At 34.8% G+C, this 19,105-nt stretch overlaps 1 protein-coding gene across 6 annotated transcripts; it reads right to left on the reverse strand.

Moving 5' to 3' along the window:
- Positions 1-328: 328 nt before the first annotated feature.
- LOC112708647 (tRNA (guanine(37)-N(1))-methyltransferase 2) lies at positions 329-8,564 on the reverse strand. 6 transcript variants are annotated; one of them, XM_025760656.3, is made up of 13 exons: positions 8,314-8,564; positions 4,622-4,697; positions 4,325-4,442; positions 4,114-4,211; positions 3,827-3,931; positions 3,396-3,458; positions 3,056-3,129; positions 2,003-2,528; positions 1,803-1,922; positions 1,433-1,591; positions 1,146-1,252; positions 863-937; positions 329-759 (listed from the first exon to the last, which is right to left on the reverse strand). In XM_025760656.3, exons 3-13 carry the CDS (start codon positions 4,420-4,422, stop codon positions 700-702), a joined length of 1,485 nt encoding a protein of 494 aa, XP_025616441.1. In that variant the 5' UTR covers positions 4,423-4,442; positions 4,622-4,697; positions 8,314-8,564; the 3' UTR covers positions 329-699. The 6 variants fall into 6 exon arrangements, with proteins under 6 accessions (XP_025616441.1, XP_025616439.1, XP_025616440.1 ...); XM_025760654.3 differs by having other exon boundaries at positions 4,325-4,481; positions 4,622-4,719; positions 8,314-8,560; XM_025760655.3 differs by having other exon boundaries at positions 4,325-4,481; positions 8,314-8,555.
- Between the last annotated feature and the right edge of the window lie 10,541 nt (positions 8,565-19,105).

The following is a 19,105-nucleotide window of genomic DNA, read 5'->3' on the forward strand; positions in this document are numbered from 1 at the left end:
TTTCATCATAGATAGTGGCTATGATAAGTTGTGAAAGTTTTATTTGCTTAAACTTGATAATTACTTGTAATTTCTTTTCTTTTTTGGTCCTTGACAACTCATAATTCCAAATTGAGAACAATAACTACCAAAGACAAAGTTGCATAGTATGGAGATAAGTGTTCTCAAATAACTTCCAAGAACAAAAACTCGAACTTTCCTAATAATAAGAAAGGACAATAGCGTTGGAAACAAAACAGAGCATAATAATTAAGTAAAACACTGCCCAAACTTAAATCCCAACATTTTTTATCAATCACTAAGGAAAGCTTGAAAACTTAAAGTAGGATGCTGTAAAATACTAACTCTCATATAATTGGGGAAATATCTACAGCTTTAATCATTGCTCAAAACAGTCACTACTTCATCACAACATATGATTAGGCAAGCTAAGAACTTCTTTCTAGAAGAATCAACAAGCCCCTAGAGTTAGTGTGTGTATGTGTGTGTGTGAAAAGTTTCATTTTGAAGGAGGGAAAAGAGGAAATGGAAACAATTTGAAGAGTGACCTATTCTTTTTGCTGATTTTTCACTTTTAATATGCTTTTCTGAGTCAGATAGATCTAAACACAAGCATGGCCCTGCTATACCCGGAAAACTAGAGCAATAAATCATTCAAAGCTAATATCTCTTCAGCAGCAACAAGAAAGCATGCTCTTGTTATTGATCATCTTCCCTACAGCATGCTTCTGGCAACCTGAAGCTTAAACAAAACATTGCCTGCAAAGTAAATAGAAAAAGACCATGAATACAGATATTTTATAGTTTCTACAAACACAAATCAAATAGAATAGCAGTGATCTATAGTACTGAATACTGATACCTTGTTTGGAGCTACATCCCTAACCCGATGAAATATTGGGTCTTGTATACAGGCACTCAAAGCAGACTCTGCCACCTGCAAAATTAAGTTCAAAATTAACTGTCTAAATAAGTGAAGCAAGAGTTTGATCAGTGTACATTGCGAACTGTCTTACAAAATCCAGGCTCCTAAGCCACCCGAATGGGCAAAACATTGTAAATACCACAAATCAATGAAATCATTGATATTCTTACCAAACATAGGAAAAAGAAAATGGGAAATACCATTAGTAGAAGGAACTCACAGCTATTATCGTCTCTGGAGTTTCAGTTGCTCTAATGAAGCAATAGCAGTGGACCCATGGTAGATTTCCTTTCCAATATTTCATCTGGATTAATCCCCTAAATGCATCTGGCAGAACATTTTTTTAAGTCAGATATCTGCCAATAAATCTCAAAGATAATGAGAGTTTTTTGCAAAGCAAAGAATGAGTTATGAAACTCCTAGCATAGGAAGACAACAAGAGTCTTACACGAAAGTTCCTTAAAAAAAATAAGTTACATTACTTCCAATGACATCACTCCTCTGTACCTAGAAACTGAACAGCTGATGCTGGTAGGTTCATTATTACGTGGTCAATATGCTCCCAAGTTTTTGTGTCAGTGAACTCGGAACCTCTCATTCTCTTGTTTTGGCTTCCTCTTTTCCCGCCACCTTCAAAGCTATCAGTTTCACGAGTCTTTCCATTCTCTGTAAACAAAAACAACTTTATCAGGCTTTAATTTCAGTCTTAAGAGTATGTTGAATACTTTAATTGTTTCTCACTAAGAAGGGGTACTGTTCAACAATGTTAAATTTATTTATTTCCAGAACAGAAGTTGCAGAATTATTTTGAGACTATAAGATCAGGTAGCCACTGTACTAGTGATATCCTCGGGTGTCACAGTGGTATCAAGAATACCTTCATGGGAACTACTAGAAGATCTCTTAGCAGAAGTTACAGATGTATCATCATGCTTTGATGGACATTCTACATCCTCTAAACTGTTGTTATTGCAATCTCCTATGCCCTTTCTATCAACTGCAAGAAAAATATCAGTGTTAGGTAACATGTTAAGATATCAAACCAGTATTTGCAGTTATATCCTGTAAAGATATTACCAATTAGCAAGGCAGTTTCTGCACTTGTTTCAACATCATCTTTTGTGTTGCATGACTCACATGTATTCAGACATGGAACGTTACATTCTAATTTAACGTCAGAAGTTGGCATCTCCATCAGCTGGGAGATGAATTTTCTAGCATCCGTGTTGTATGCATATATGCGATCTTCGACCTTGTTGACTTTGGCATTGATCCTCAGATAGTGAATGCTATCTGGATTCAAATCATTTGCATAGACTAGGCATCCTTTTTGGGCTGCAGGAATTGAAAAAGGACCTATACCCGCAAACATATCGCAAATGATCTCTCCAGGTTGGAACAGAGAAACCAATCTTTTATGTTCATGTTCCAATCTAGAATTCCAATAAACCAAACTGTAATCAAGCTTAAAAGTGGCACCATATTGCTTCACTTCTGTAACCATATCATGTTCTCCTGCTAAAACTTCAAATTCTGGAACACGAAATTCATTTGTAATGGTTCCCACTTTATTAACAACGGTTTTGATTCTTGGATAGTTTTTCTGCATAAATAATTAAAACATGAACAATAATAGGAGAAATATGTATAAAACAATATGCTTGACACTATAAAGACTGAGTTTGTGGACGAATAACTGAATGAAGTTCTATGTCACATAGGCCATGCCATTCAAACATACAAACAGACATTATTGTATTATCTATTGTTGGTAAAAATAAAAATTCAGTTTGCTTTATACAAGCATGAAGCACAGAGATATGAAGACAGCAGCAATAAAATAAGGCCCTCACATCCAATAGAACAGAGGATTCAAAGCCTACTTTTCAAAATAGAAAAATGTTAGAAAGAAAGGACGCATCATAAATTTCATAACTTTGATACTGCAGCAAGCATTATGTTCATATACCTAAACAAAAGCTGGTCTAGTGCTATTCCAGACGAAGATGAAAAGGGCAGAAGGATCTAACAATTAACAATTAAGTGTGACTAGTTCATCTAGTGGATGTAAATAGAAAAGGTAACTGAAAAGTAAAAGCTAAAACTAAAGCCGGAAGTAAGAAAACATACATCAAAAATAACCTTTGCAATAACATCTTTGTAGGGAAGTAATTCATCGTGTAGGTTTAAATGGGCAATTTGACCTGCATTAGTAGGACAAATGTTAGCTTAGCATTAGTGACTGACCAACTAATAAAATTTAAGAAGTTACAATCCCACCCTGAAAGAATAAATGTTTAACAACTAAAAAAGAATATGCCTTTAGCTCATTTCAAAGAACAAGCAAAATTGGATGGATATACACACATCAAAGAACAGTAGAATCAGAATCAGAATCAGAATCAGAATCATTATAGTAATATAGCCATACAAGACAGATACCAGGGAAAAAAATGAAATAAATACTTAACTATTGTTTCAAAGGATGAGGGAACCTCAACTCCAGCAGGCAGTATCTGCTTAAGCACATGATCTATCAACAAAGATATTTGTCAGGTGGTCATAAACATGAGCAGGAAGAAAGAAAGGGGCAACATATAAAACAATTCAATCATTACAAAGAGAGCATCATATGAATGCTGATCCTGTGAAAACATTACCTAGCATAAATGTAAAAGAGATGCATGTTTTCCATCAGATCGGAAAGGAAAGAATAGGTCCATGCAAACTTGGTATGCCAATACTTAAGAGATGATATTTGATAGCGAATTTGAAGTACAAAAAATTTTAATTGTTTAATATCTAATTAATGTAGTCCTAGCAAAGTTTTTTGAACTCCATGGCCCATGCAATAATTGCCATAGACTATGCAGCATGCTTCAAGAGAACAGTGCCACTCACCAGAACTCCAATATGAATACCCTAGTGTTAATGAGTAGGGCAAAACTTCAATCTCACACAAGCCCTTAAGCTCATCGAGCCTTTCCTTCGGAATATCAGATAAATCTGCTCCACATCCAAATCAAGTCAGCAACAAGAAGTTCACCAAAATTCATTATTAAATAGTGCAAAACAAATAACAACTCATAATCACTTTTCATGAACACAAATTATATATATTCACAAGCTCATACCTGAACATCAGTGCAGACTTTAACTCATTCATTGCCTAAAACATAGATTCATACCTTGGTTCTGAACTTTCTCGGAGAGAATAATGTAACGGTTTTTACGAGATGTCGGGTCCTCAGTGATGGGTTTAACCCGGGGCTTATCAAGCATGTAACTGCACAATCACAACCAACCAAACTCAAATTCTAATTAGGAATATAAAAGCTGCAAAACGCACAATTACACACACACACAAATGAAGAGACAGAGAGAGAATTGGGGGAATACCCATTGAGTATTCGAGTGGCGAGTTTGCAATGTTGGCAAGGAATTCGAAGCACCCAAAGCTTCAAGTGGACATCAAACTCACTCTCATCCAACAACATCGTGTAGTTCCAAGATTAAGCTTGATGAATATAAGTGGTAGAATAAAATTAAGCTTTATCTAAAGGCAGAAACACCAGACTAGTTTAGACACCCTAATGAAATTATTGCACCAACACACACTCGTTGCCCATTAACAATGAGAGATTAAATAGGACAGGATGAAAAGAACAACATAACAGATAGGGACACATTGTGCACCTTTCACAGAGAGAACAAAAGAGGCGAGAGCTCTTGCAGCAGCGGCGGCAACGGTGACGGCGGCGACGCTATGACTCTGCAGAAACGACGAAGAATAACTGTAGAGACGTGAAGAGATGGAGTCCGAGGCTATTCTTGGGCTTTTACGTTTTGTGCTTCTTTAATTAAAAAAACGGCGTACTAAAATTCTAGGGGCCATGCTTATTGTCTGTTTTTAAAATTTTATAAAATACTATAAAATTTAATAATTGGGTATTATACTATATTTATAAAATTTAATTAATATATAAAAAACATAATTTTTTCATATTTGTATTTTATTTTTGTCTTTATTTTTAATTCTTTTAATTTTATAAAAAAATTTAAATTTTATTTATTATTTTTTTTAATTTTAAAAATAAAATATTAAAAAATAAAAATACAAACTAAATATTTTTAATTTTTTATTAAAACGTCATTTATTGAAAAAATATAATTCATAACACTTAAAATTTTTGTACTCAATTAGCATTAGTTAAGGTTTTGAAAACCAAACTATTCATCAAATTATTCTAACTACTAATTTATTAGTTTAATAATTCAATTGATTTAATTGTAGTTCAACTATAATAACGATTTATAATATATAAAAAATCTGTATATATTAAGACTATAAATTAAAAAAATTTATTAAAAATACAAAAACTTTAAATTTTTAACACATTTATTTTTTATCAATTGAATAAAACAAAATTTAAAATCTTCTACTAGTAATAAATTTATCATGTGTTCTAAAGATACATATTAGTTAAATCCTATATAAAAATGAATAAATATACAAATTATAATAATATTATAATATAAATCTTAAAATTTCATTCAAATTACAAATTTTACATCAATTAAAGTATTACAATCTCATTCAAATCCACAAAAGTCAAATAATAAAAAAATTAAATATAAAAAACAACATTAAAATTTATCATCGCTGGTTAAAAATTTACCAAGGCAGGCATTAATCCCAAATGCATTATTCACCAACAAAAATTAACTACACCAAGGCAGCCATAAAATTATTTGGTTAAGTCAATGTTGATCAAACTATATTGAATCAAGAAAAGTTCAATCCAATTCATAAATTTTGTGAACCAAATAAAGTGACAATTATCACAATAAAAGGCATTCAAATGTGTCTATTACTAGTTCATTACAGCATAGGCAGTCAAGTGGTGACAAGAGTAATAACATGTAAAATAGTGTACAACTCTAAAACTCTAAATCCTTGAATAAAAAGCTCCTCTGAGTGAGTAATGCATGCGCATTATGTTGTGTTTTTCTATATTTTTTCACAAAAAAATAAATTCATAATGATTAATTATGATGTATTTGTGTACTTAAGTCATATATTGCTTTGATCTCTTTGATTTGATGAATTTTATAGAAAATAGTTGAAAAAAAAAAAACAAAAAGCACTTGGAGTAGAGCAAGCCAACAGAAGGTTGTGCATTCGCACAAGTACCAAAGATTCAAGGAATGTGCGTACGCACAGCAACACAACTCTGAGAAAAATATATGGGCGTTGGTAATGCCCAGTTTAAGGGGAGTTACCTCACAACAACACCCAAAACACCCTGGAAGGAAGGCCCTGGCGTTGCCAACGCTAGGATGTATTGGCGTTAGCTCAAAACAACGCCAGTGCATATCAAGGAAACCTCTGGAGCTTAAATTCAGGCGTTGGCAACGCCTAGACACAAGGGCGTTACTCCAAACAACGCCAAGTGAACCCTGGAAGCAATTTATGGGAGTTGGCAACACCCACTTCAACCAGCATTATCGTGCAACAACGCTAGCAGCGGAAGATTTTGAAAAGTGTGCGTACGCACCCAATTGTACGTATGTACAAACACTGAAGAAATTAAAAAGTGTGCGTACGCGCAGGTCAAGATGCAAGAACACCCACAAAAGGAGCGTTATCTCCAAGGAACGCCAAGCTGGTGTTGGTAACACCAAGATAAACTGGCGTTACCCTGCAAACACGCCTGCGACACTTAATATTGGAAGTTTCAAGAAGTGTGCGTACCAAGGTTCTGAGAACCGGACCGGTCATCGAACCTCTCTAATCACTAGTTCACTGGTCCAACCGTAGTTCAACCGAAAAAACCGTTTTAAAATAAAATGATAAATAAATTATAAATAAATATCCTAAAATACAATTATAATCTAATATAAATCTTAAAATATCTTCCAAATTTAAAATAGTACATGAAATGTCATCAACCAAAACTATATGACCTTATCAAAATATAAACTCAAAAGTTAAATCGTAAAAAGGAATATCTAAATATTAAATTCCAACATGAAAATTTGTCATCAATCATCAAAATTCGCAAAAACTTGTTAAGTACTCAACATTAGAAGCCATTAGTTTCAACTTTAACTGAAATACAAGTTCATGAACAATTAAGGTAACTCCTGGTCTGGGGCTGCAGGGCACATTAAACGGTTTATCAATGATGACTTTCCAACATTAGGGTATCCAACTATTCCAGCTCGAACCTTTATACAGTGACATGAATAATTCACTTCAACTTAGTTATATTCATTTGAAACAAGTACTAAAGAGTGAGAACTAGTGTAAAACTCAAAAAGAAAAATAAACTTATTTTTGTAAAATGAAAAACACAAGAAATAGCCTAAAGATTATACACAGCAATCAGATAGATTATTTTGGTTACGCAATTTATTGATCCAAACTTTCACTCAAACAATGTATTTCACTATATTTATATCATTTAGGAGTTATAAGAATGCTGCAACAGAGAAAGAAGTACAAATTACTACCCATACGATTTAAATTATGTTTTCCATGTATAGATATTAGATAAGGAAAGGAATTCTTTTGAGCAATAAGAGAAATTCTTTTGCCAAATAATTATTAAAGGAATGACACAACTAAAATTGACACTTAATTTGTTACATAACCCACTAGACGAGTCCTTTGGCTTTGCGTTTAATATTTTCATTGGCTGCTAATTCCTTTGCTAACCGACCTACCTTTATTGTACCCTTTGCAATACATACAACACAGAATTAAGTATGTGGCATGTGAAACTTCCTAACAAGAGGTCAAGAGCTAGAAAGAAATTAATTTATAGCAGCAGCATAACAAATCCATTTTAAGTAATAATTTCAATAATAACAGTTACTTATTCTATAGTCAAGTGCAAAACCTATTTACAAGAGAAGACCTGTTCGATTCATATCAATTTATATTTTTTTCTTATTCATTAGAACAAAGATACTTAGTAATGCAATGCAGCAAACTGAATTACCCATGAAAACAATATGTCACTCACTTTCAGCTTCACATACACGATTGTTTTTTAAATACTGCCAAAAATAGAAATCTCCTCCTAAATAATACCAAAGCCAATTCTTGATTGAATCCTAAATCCTAAATAAAAAATAATATTGCGGATTCCCAATTCTTGGCACCGTTTCTGGAGGTAATCTAACTGCCATGCTGTTTAATCACATTAGTAAAAAATCAATAATCAGTAAAGAACCTGAGCTAATCACAAAACATTCATTAATCAATAAAATCGCAACACACAAAACCAGAGCTAATCACAAAAACAGAGCATAAAAAAGTAGAAAAAAAAACGAAGAACAACTGAACAACTGAAGAACAAGCGAGCAAGACATTCACTGACCTTCAAAGACGACGCCGACAGACGACGGCAAGAAGATGCAAATAGTAGGGGATGGGGCGAGCTCGCGGAAGAAGAGTGCAGGGGAGTTGGAGACTTGGGGGCAGTGGCTACACGGACGGACGGCGGCCGAGCTCGATGGATGGACGTAGCAGTGGCTCGACGGAGAGGCGGCAGTGGGTCGAAAAGAGTAGCTAGGGTTGGATAAGGGAGAGTGAATGATTCGGGCAAGCAGAACATAGGCTGAGAGGAGTGAGAAGTGAAGTGGTTCAGTTCAGTAATCAGTAGGCCAAAGGTGCAAACGACCCCGTTTTCTTCAAACCGGCCGGTTTTCAGTCTGGTTCAACCAACCGATTCTTGGACGGTTCATCATTTTTTTACCGGTTTTTGTTTCAGCAATTTTGCATGCTTGACCGAACTGTTAATACTGCCAGTTCGTGATTGGACTAGTTTTCAGAACATTGGTGCATACGCACAGAAACTTTTTTTTTGCAAAAATTATATGGGCGTTGGCAACGTCCAGCACAGGGGGCGTTATCCCCCAAACAACGCCAGTTGGCATTGGCAACGCCACTTAAAGGGAGAGTTATTTCAAGGTGACACCAAGACACCTTTGGAGTGCACATTGACCCACTTCTCTCATCCAAGTCCATCTCAAAATTCATGTAAGCAAGCCCACAATGGTCAACAAATCAAGGCTACAAGAATCATCTAGAAGTAGTTAATTTTCAGTTGATTGTAATTTGTTTTCAATTTCATTTGAATTTGTAATTTAGGATATCCTATAAATAGGCCTTAGTTTCATCATTTAAAGTAGACACTATACGGAAGGGGAGTCTTCGGAGCCTCTCCTCACTCTCATCCTCTTTTTCTCTTCCACTTCTATTTCTTACCCACTTTTGTAATTCTGTTGCAATGAGTAGCTAATTCTTCCTCATTTGGGAGAGGAGCTCTGTTTGCATTTTAAATGAATTGATGTTTGTTTTCTTCTCTTCTTGATTCTATCTTTGTTACCTGGGAGAGAGTTTTCATTCTTCAAAGATCCAATTCAATCGGAATAAGAATTGGATCTATTAGAATTCTATGTGAACATTGGAAAAGGAATCATAGCAATTCAGTTTGAAATTCTATTCTCACAATGAATTTGATCTTGATTTAGAGTTGATATTGTGACATGTAATCTCTCTAAAATTAGAGTCTTAGGAGTTGTGTGGTATGGGATTAGATATTGTGCTTTGTTTATCTAAGAGAGAGTTTTCGCTTTTCAAAGATCCAATTCAATCGGAAGAGGAATTAGATCTATTAGAATTTTATGTGAACCTTGGAAAAAGAATCATAGCAATTCAGTTTGAAACTCTCTTCTCACAATGAATTTGATTTTGATTCGGAGTTGATATTATGACATGTAATATCTCCGAAATTGGGATCTTAGGAGTTGTGTGGCATTGGATTAGAAATTAAGTTTCACCTCTTTTCATTGGTATTGGATCAAGGAATTGACATTTAATCATGATTTGAGAAATTGAGTAACCAAAAAATTTGAGATCAATTACTTATGATCCGCCAAAGATCTAACATTGCATGAATAAGAGAAGAAGTTGAGAATCATTAATTCAGGAGAAATCAACATTTCTAATCCCTAATGTAATCTATCTTTCATCCTTAGTATTTTACATTTCTCGTACTTTATATTTCTTGCCAATTAACTTTTCAACACTTTACTTTCTTGCACTTTATATTCTTGTTATTTATTTTTCAATCACTTTATTGCTTTCTTTTAATTTCAAGTTATTTACATTTTCTATTTGCTAATCACCCAACTATGATTGTCTAACTAGAATAATCAATTAACTATTGATTGCTTAATCCTTTAATTTTCGTGAGATCGACCTCACTCTAAGTGAGTTTTATTACTTAATACGACCTAATGCATTTATCGGTAGTTATGCAGAAATATTGTGTTCATCAATTTCTGTATCAGTGGGTTACTCACTAAACAAGCCAGGATGAAACTGCAATGAGGTAATGAATGAATCACTAAAGCTTAATTTAAAATTTATATTCAGAAATGGTGTGCTGGTTCATATGAACACAAATAGAAATGTTTCTCTCCACTGTAAATTTAAAACTGTGCCTTTAATCTCTTATAAAGTGATAGTAATGACCAAGAGCTCTTTTGATTAAGCTATTGTATGATAGCCTGGATTGCTTATCAATATTTTAGAACTGATGGCGAAATTTTGTATGATTTTTTTCCTTCTTTATAAGATTAAAAATTCAATTTTGATCAAAAAAAAAAAAGAAATCCTCTGAACACCTATGACCAATGTGAAAATCATAGCAAACATAACAAGAACAAAAACTAAAATCACAGCCAACACAAGAAGAACAAAAACTAAAAACAAGAACAATTTAAAATACATTTGGTTTATATTTTCATTGTCTATTTTCATTTTTAGTATTTTCTATTTTTTAAATTTTATAAAAAAATGAAAAAAATAAAATTTGACTTGGCTTAAAAAATTTCATTGTGAAGTATGACAAAAACCACAAAGTGCAATATACCTATATCTTTTGTTTAAATACTTATAATGGAGGGATATATAAAATGAAATATCACATTACAAAAATTTCTAGACAAATTAAAGTATATAACAAAGCCACTAAAGAAGTTGAACTTCAATTTAAAAGGCTTTTGATAAAAAATAAAAAAATAAGATAAAAAAATTGAGGAAGAATCTTATGATGTGGAAATACAAGCACAAGAGTCTAAATCGTCTAACTCTGTACAACCTGCTGTTCTTACAATAACAAAAGATAAAGGAAAGAGAAGAGTTATTGTTGCTACACAAATTGAAAGTTGTTTTAAAGAAAAGAGCACTCTAGGAACTCAACTGACTTTGAAAAGTGTTTTGGTTAGTAAAAAAATTGTGCACAAGATTAAGTTGGAGCTTGCTAAATAGATCACTGATGCACGTATTTTTTTTTAGTGTAATTCAATCACCTTACTGTCAACCTACCTTGGATGGTATTGCTGCAATTGGATCTGGTTTCAAGGAACCGTCATATGATGAAATGAGAGTTCATTTGCTGACCGATCTTAAGAAAGAGCATCAGTTGCTTGTTAAAACCTATAGGAGCTCATGGAAAAGCACCGATTATACATTGATGATAGATTATTGGACTGATCAAAGACAACGAATCTTAATTAACTTTTTAGTTTATTGTCCTACTAGTATGTCATTTGTTAAGTCTGTTGATGCTTTTGATATGATAAAAACTGTCGATACCTTGTTTAATTTGTTCGCTGATGTTATTGAGTGGGTTGGGCCTAGTAACGTTGTGCATGTGATCATTGATAACGCTGCTAATTATGTATATGTTGAAAATTCATTCATGAAAAATATTCAAATATTTTTTGGTCTCCTTGTACTGTCTATTGCATTATCTTATTTTAAAAGATATTGCAAGTATACTTTATATAGCTGACTTTGTTTTTCATGCTTTAAAAGTTATTATGTTTATTTATAATCATATGATCTAATGATTTTTTTGTCTTGACTTAGAAAACAAAATAAAAAGAAATTATTCAACCAGGAGTCACACATTTTGCCATTATTTTCACATACTTAGTGATTTATTTTTGGTTTTGTGTTTTAAATTATGAATATAAATATTAATTTTGGTGAATTGATTAGTATTTGAGTTTGTTTTATTTTGTCACGAATATGCAAGTAAGAGTTATATGAAACATTATAAATTTTAATTTCTTTGCAAGTTAGAAAGATGTACAAGAATAAAATGTATATAAGCACATCTCATTTATTTTTTGTAGAAAATAATTGGTTAAATTATTTATCCCACTTAGAACAATAGAATAGCTACAATGAAATAATAAGCAACATGCATGTAAATAACTAATTTTTTTAGAATCCTAATTTCTGACGTTTGCATAAAATTAATTTTGATTAAAAATAAATTGGCGTTAACACGGTCTATATTTAGCAATTTTTATATTAAAATAAATTATAATAAACTAAATATTGTTTGAATTATATTATTCAAAATCACTTTTAGATAAAGGTTATACATTAAGATGACGCAATACCTTAATCACCCGTTATCAACTCAACTCCAAAAAATTTGACAACTTAGATTCTAAATTGAAAACCAAAACAATAGAGAGAGGGTTAGTGAAATTCAAATTAAGATTCTAATTACGCGATCCCAACCAAATGATTTAATTGGAAGTGAAGACCTAGATAGTTAGAAAATGGAAGTTGCACTTTCTTGGAAATTATCTCGACAAGATTAGGAGCGGTGAGCAGTTGAGACCAAGTGATTAAGATCGAAAAGTATTGAATCCGAAATGAGACCACTAACCACACCTCTTTTCAGGTAACTGAATTTGAATTTTGAGGACAAAATTCTTAATTAGGTGGGTAGGATGTAAACTCCAAAAAATTAGTAAATAATAAGTCAATAAATTAATTTTTAATAAAAAAAATTAGAAATATGAATATTATATTAAAATAGAAAAGAGCTCATTAAAACGAGAATTTTGACACTAATTTCCAAGAATTTGGTTCAAATTTGAGCCAAACGAACCGAACCGAGTGAACCGAACTAAAATGGGCCCAAGGCCAATTCATCCCAGCCATATTTAACCCAAAACCCAGCTCCCCTTTTCTCATTGCTCTTCATTCACCCTGCAACCTTTTGAGAAGGGGGAAGAAAAATAAAAACCCTTGATAAAAAATTCAAACCTCCATAACTTCTTATTCCGAGCTCTGATCGCCGCACTGTTTGCGGCCACGCGTCCATCGCGTCAAGTTTTACGATTCCATCAGAACAATTTCATAGGTAAGCCACTTCATCACTCTCAACCTCTCCTTCTCCCAATTTTTCGAAATTATGTAAGTGGTGTTGAATTTTTGCCACTTTGATGTATTAGGATCCAATTGGCTTGAGGAAAATATTCACTCTTACTTATATGACGCTTGGGTAAGGTGAGAATACTAGAACTCTAGCTAATCTCTTGAATTAGTATATGAGTATTGAATTTTATATATGAATATGTGAAATTAGGTGTATATGTATATATACTGGAACTTGACTTGTGGACATTTGGAGGCTTGGTGGAGGATTGGTGCCAAGACTTTGATGATTATGGAACTTGTGGGGCTGTGTGTGTGGATTTGGTAATTGGCCTTGGTCAATACGTGGAAATCGGCCAAGGTATAGTTTAGGTTTCGCGTATTCAATATATAATGTTCTGTGAAAACTTAGACTAGACGACTATAGGATATGATTTGAATGCAAGTGTATGTTAAAATGTTTAGTGCATTGAGAATAATTGTGAATCAAGTTAGGAGTTGATTGTTGATGATATTGGATATAAAAAAAATGAATGTCGAATGATATGTATATTGAGGATTGGCAAATTTATGGTAATGGCCTTGTATGGAAAATGGAGTGCTAAATGATGCTATGATGATAATTGCCATGTTGATAATAATGAATTTGTATAGGCATTGATTTACTGATATTCTTATTGATATAAGTGTAAAGTTCATGTACTAGAGTTGTTTAAATTGGAGTTTAATTGGATGGAGGAAGGATGGGAAGTGAGGTGCTGTGATGTTGCTTGAGTTTGTGCTGAATTTAGACATGATAGGTTGATTTTTGAAGGATGGCTTGATAAAAATTTGAGGTTTTAGGTTTTTGTGAAAATTGGATTTTTGGACAAATTTCGACGAGCCATAACTTGGCTTCCGACCCTCGAATAATTTCAAACTTGTTCTATATGAAAATTGGATCTACGAAGTTTACGCCGTTCAAAGAACGGAAGAAAAATAATTTAAAATGAAAAAGTTATGTCCATCGAAAGTTTGGATTTGAAGTTTGAAATTTTGCAGCTTTTTCAGATTGAGTAAAGTTTTTGGAAAAATGTATGCCCGCACGTACGTGTGGCTTGGGATTTGCTTACACGACCATCTGCTTGCAACGCGACCAACCTTTTTGGGTTGGAATTCACGCGTATGAGAGCAGGGAGCTTGCGTACGCAAACAAGGAATTCTCACACCCACGCGTACGCGTGGCCCCTGTTTCAGTAAAACTGTATTTTGTGTTTTCCAAGCCTAATTTTAAACTTCTAAACCCTCTATTTTCATTCTTTTAGCCCTAAACTATTGTAGTAAGTCTAGTAATGAGCTGAAGATAGGAAAATGTGATAACTTGAGAGTGAAATAATAATCTTAAATGATGAATTAGGTACAAATTACAATGATCTAAGGTGTATGTATGAGACCATGCTAAACTATGGCTATAAAGAATGAATGTGAGAAAATGATGATGATAAATGATGAGATTTAGGATGACTGTGTGTGACCGAAATGGTCGAGATGTGTATGTGGCCGAAATGGTCGAGATGGCAAAGTTTGGGTGTGATCTCGCTTGCATATTAACTTGAAAATATGTTTGGATGGTAAGTTGAGGACGGAAGTTTCCTCTCTTGTCGTGATGTGGATGTGGGGAAGGTGGAAAGGCACTCTCCTTCGTATTATTTTCCCCACATTCTTCTGTGGTTGCAAGGTGGAAAGGCAAACTCCTTCAATGTGGAAAGGCACTCTCCTTTGTGAAACCTTCAGGAGAAGGTGAAAAGGCACTCTCCTTCGTTTATGATCCTCCTGGAGATGCGCAACCTAGAGACTAATGTCTGGGATAGCTACCAGATGTGTCAGGTTCTGGCAAAGTAACCGACATGTGAGCTTACGACTAGTAGGATAGACATTCATCATATGCATATGTGTGCTTTGTTTCCTATGCATTAATTGGGAATGCCTAATTGATTATATTCTACTAATTGTTATAATTGTTACTTGAACTACTTATTTTCTACCTGTGCTTGCCTTGTCTGTTTGTTTGTCTATGCGAATTATCGGAGATGGAGGTATGTAGGAAATGAGGAAAGACTTAGAGTTACGGTTAAGTTAGGTTAGACTTAGATATCCTAGAAGACCACATTTTATGGCTTCCGTTTAATCCTTTTAAGCTTTATAATCTGAGTGTCGGCGTTTTAGGATTGCCTCTGTCATTCCCAGGACCTTATATATTATGTGTGTGGCACCTTTACCTTGCTGAGAACCTCCGGTTCTCATTCCATACAATATTGTGTTTTTTAGATGCAAGTCGAGAGGCACCTCGCAAGGCGTCTGGAGCTTTGTTTTTGTTATTTTACTTTTGTAACTCTTAGAGATTTATGGAGAATTAGGGTTTATCTTTGTATTTTGGATTTTGGGGTATGTATTTATATATATGTAAATATTTTCCGATCGGCTTTAGTTTTCGCAGGCTAAGTTAGAAGCTTGTTATATGGTTTTCTTGTCTCTCTATTCCTATCTCCTATTTAGTTATGCTTTTAAACCTTAATTTTCTTCATACGTAAGTAATCACATTTCCTGAGTGTTGCGCTTTTATTTTCGCGATTTTTATTTCACCTATTTTTCAAGGCTCCTAGTTTATTACATCATTTCTACTATTTTATGTATATATTTTATCCTTAAAGGTCGTAGCGTCTTGCCACCTCTGTTTTACATCCTAGGTGTAAAGCTCCGTGTGGTAGGTGTTACATTATGGTATCAGTACAGTTCGTTCCTGTAGAGCTTGAGGGACGGACTGACTATGTTTCTGTGCATTCTCTGTATATGTGTCTATGTGCTATTAGAATATCTAACTGATATATGTGGCATAAACGTTCATGAGCATGCATTTGGGACTTGAAGTACTAGACTTGCGATATTAAGACTGATCATCTTGATATCACTTGTTTGGTGTGTATAGGAACCAGATGTTGACTCGCGAACGCGGTCGAGGGCGAGGTAGAGGTAGATTAGGGAATGCTAATCCCGAACCGACAGGGAATGATGCTGTAGATTTCATGGCTGCCCTGGAAAATATGACTGCGGCGATGCAGGCGACAGGCGAAGCGCTGGAGAACCAGATGAATAATGGGAACCATCAAAATAATGGCGAAGAAGGCCTTATGATGCTTTCCTCTTTCCTGAAGGTTCACCCTCTGACCTTCAGGGGAACCTCAAATCCCACCGAGGTGGATAGTTGGATTCAGGCAATGGAATGGGCGCTGCAGGCTCAGCAGGTTTCCAAAGAGAAGTGGGTTGAATTTGAAACTTATCAGCTGCAAGGCGAGGCTCAGTATTGGTGGCAGGAAACACGGCGTATCCTGCAACCAGACGGTGTTGTAATCTCTTGGGAAGTGTTCCACACAGAAATTTACAGAAAGTATTTTCCAAGCTAGAAATGCCAAAGAACTTGAATTGCTTCAATTAAAACTAAGCCAAATGACTGTTGCTGAGTATACTAATAGATTCAAAAAACCGTGCCGATTTTCTCGCATTTGCCAAGGTGCGCTTGAGGATTTTGTAGAGTGGAAGTGCATTAAGTACGAGAGGTGGCATTCGGAGTGATATTCTGAGCTTCATTGCATCTATGGAGATCAGGGTGTTTTCTGAACTTGTGAACAAGAGCCGAATAGCTGAAGAATGTGTGAGGAATGCAGCCGTGGCAAAGAATGACAACCGAGAGTTTCATCAAAGAGATCACCATCAGAACTTAGCACCAAGGAGTCAAGAATTTGAGAAGACAGAGAACTACCGACCAAATAGGCAGCATAAAAACAAGCAAGGTCTGTGTTACCGGTACGGATCACCAGGGCATCTAGTTAAAGACTGTTCTAGTCCATGTGGGGGAAACTCATGATGCAGATCGATCACAATCACAATGTTAAGGTAATTGCAATGATTGAGTTCAAGGAGCATTGTACCCACCCTTCTAGGATACCATGATTACTCATAGCCTAGGATAGGGAAGAAAGATCTAACAGTGAAATGTCAAACCTAGTATTTGATTTAGAACCAAACCAAATCGTTCTGAGTAGGGTATTGACATCACAACTTGCAGAGTTTAGTGAAGTTTTTGGTTGGTGTTGGATGAATGACCGAGACTCTTAAAGATAAGCGAATCAGAGGCATAGGGTTATAGTTTATCCACGTAGGAGGTCCCAAGGTGACGGTGGGTCACAACGAGGAGAAGGCAGGCTGAAATTGGTCCCTGAATTTTAATTGCGTTGTAGGAGTGAGACATCGCACTTACCCATACTTAAGAAAAATCAAAATTGTAGGTGCCAAATTTAACAACCCAAAACTGCGAGGAAGAGGCATGACACGGATTTAGCTTAGCTGCAAATTGCTCAGGTGGCGAGAGAGAGTGAGTAGCGAGAAAGATTAGAGTCGAGGACCAAAGCATTCTTGGTTACTTTATGTATAATAACACTATTAAAGTCGACAAAACTTGGAAAGCTAGATGAAGTGAGCAGTAGAAATGAAGTCCGTTCGATTAAGCACTCTCAATGCAAAATACCGATGATGTCAGAGGAAGAGGAAGATAACAACATAAAGGCTTTCGATAATAAACTTACTACAGCTCAATCTAAAAGCCAATTACAATATCACCTTTGTCAATCGGTGTACCATGGTTACATCACAAGTTAGCAGCCCAAACATTTCCATACTCATTATTACTCGAACTTATTTCAACACTATAGTTGGTTATTTGGTAGCTCTCCCGATTCTACTTCTTAGTTCATAGTTTTGTTTAAATTTGGAAGCCCTTTTAACAATTGGAGTTGATAATTCTTTTAAATTACTCAAGCCCTCCATGCTTTACTACACATTTTAACTTAAATACAACTGTGTACTTGCTCTTGACTCACACACAGCTAGCTTTCATCACGATCAATCACGAATTCATCTCTTACAATGCCATCAAACAAACCAGAACCGATCTTATCCCGAGCCTACTCGCTAATTCCCAACCTTATCAGCTCTCGTCATTTAGCCATACAAAACAAATATAAGTAACCCGCGATTAACCGATAAGTTTTGCAGCACTTGTAATGAATTGGCCATCTTTCCAAAATTTTACTCCTTACTTGCGTGGCCCCTGTTTTGGTAAAACTGTATTTTGTGTTTTCCAAGCCTAATTTCAAACTTTTAAATCCCTGTTTTCATTCTTTTAGCCATAAACTATAGTAGTAAGTCTAGTAATGAGCTGAAGCTAGGAAAAGGTGATAACTTGAGGGTGAAGTAATAATCTTAAATGATGAATTAGGTATAAATTGCAATGATATGAGGTGTATGTATGAGACCATGCTAAACTATGGCTATAAAGAATGAAAGTAAGGAAATGATGATGATAAATGATGAGATTTGGGATGATTGTGTGTTACCGAAATGGTCGAGATGTGTATGTGGCCGAAATGGTCGAGATGGCAAGGTCTGGGTGTGATCCCGCTTGCGTATTAACTTGAAAATATGTTTGGATGGCAAGTTGAGGACGGAAGTTCCCTCTCTTGTCGTGATGTGGATGTGGGGAAGGTGGAAAGACATTCTCCTTCGTATTGCTTCTCCCACATTCTTCTCTGGTTGCAAGGTAGAAAGACACACTCCTTCAATGTGAAAAAGGCACTCTCCTTCGTGAAACCTCCAGGAGAAGGTGGAAAGGCACTTTCCTTTGTTTATGATCCTCCTGGAGATGCACAACCTAGAGACTAATATCTGGGATAGCTACCAGATGTGTCAGGTTCTGGTAAAGTAACCGACACGTGAGCTCACGGCCAGTAGGATAGACATTCATCATATGCATATGTATTCTTTATTTGCTATGCATTAATTGGAAATGCCTAATTGATTATATTCTGCTAATTGTTGTAATTGTT

The sequence above is a fragment of the Arachis hypogaea genome, chromosome 1, assembly GCF_003086295.3.
Source record: "Arachis hypogaea cultivar Tifrunner chromosome 1, arahy.Tifrunner.gnm2.J5K5, whole genome shotgun sequence".
NCBI classification, from domain to species: domain Eukaryota; kingdom Viridiplantae; phylum Streptophyta; class Magnoliopsida; order Fabales; family Fabaceae; genus Arachis; species Arachis hypogaea.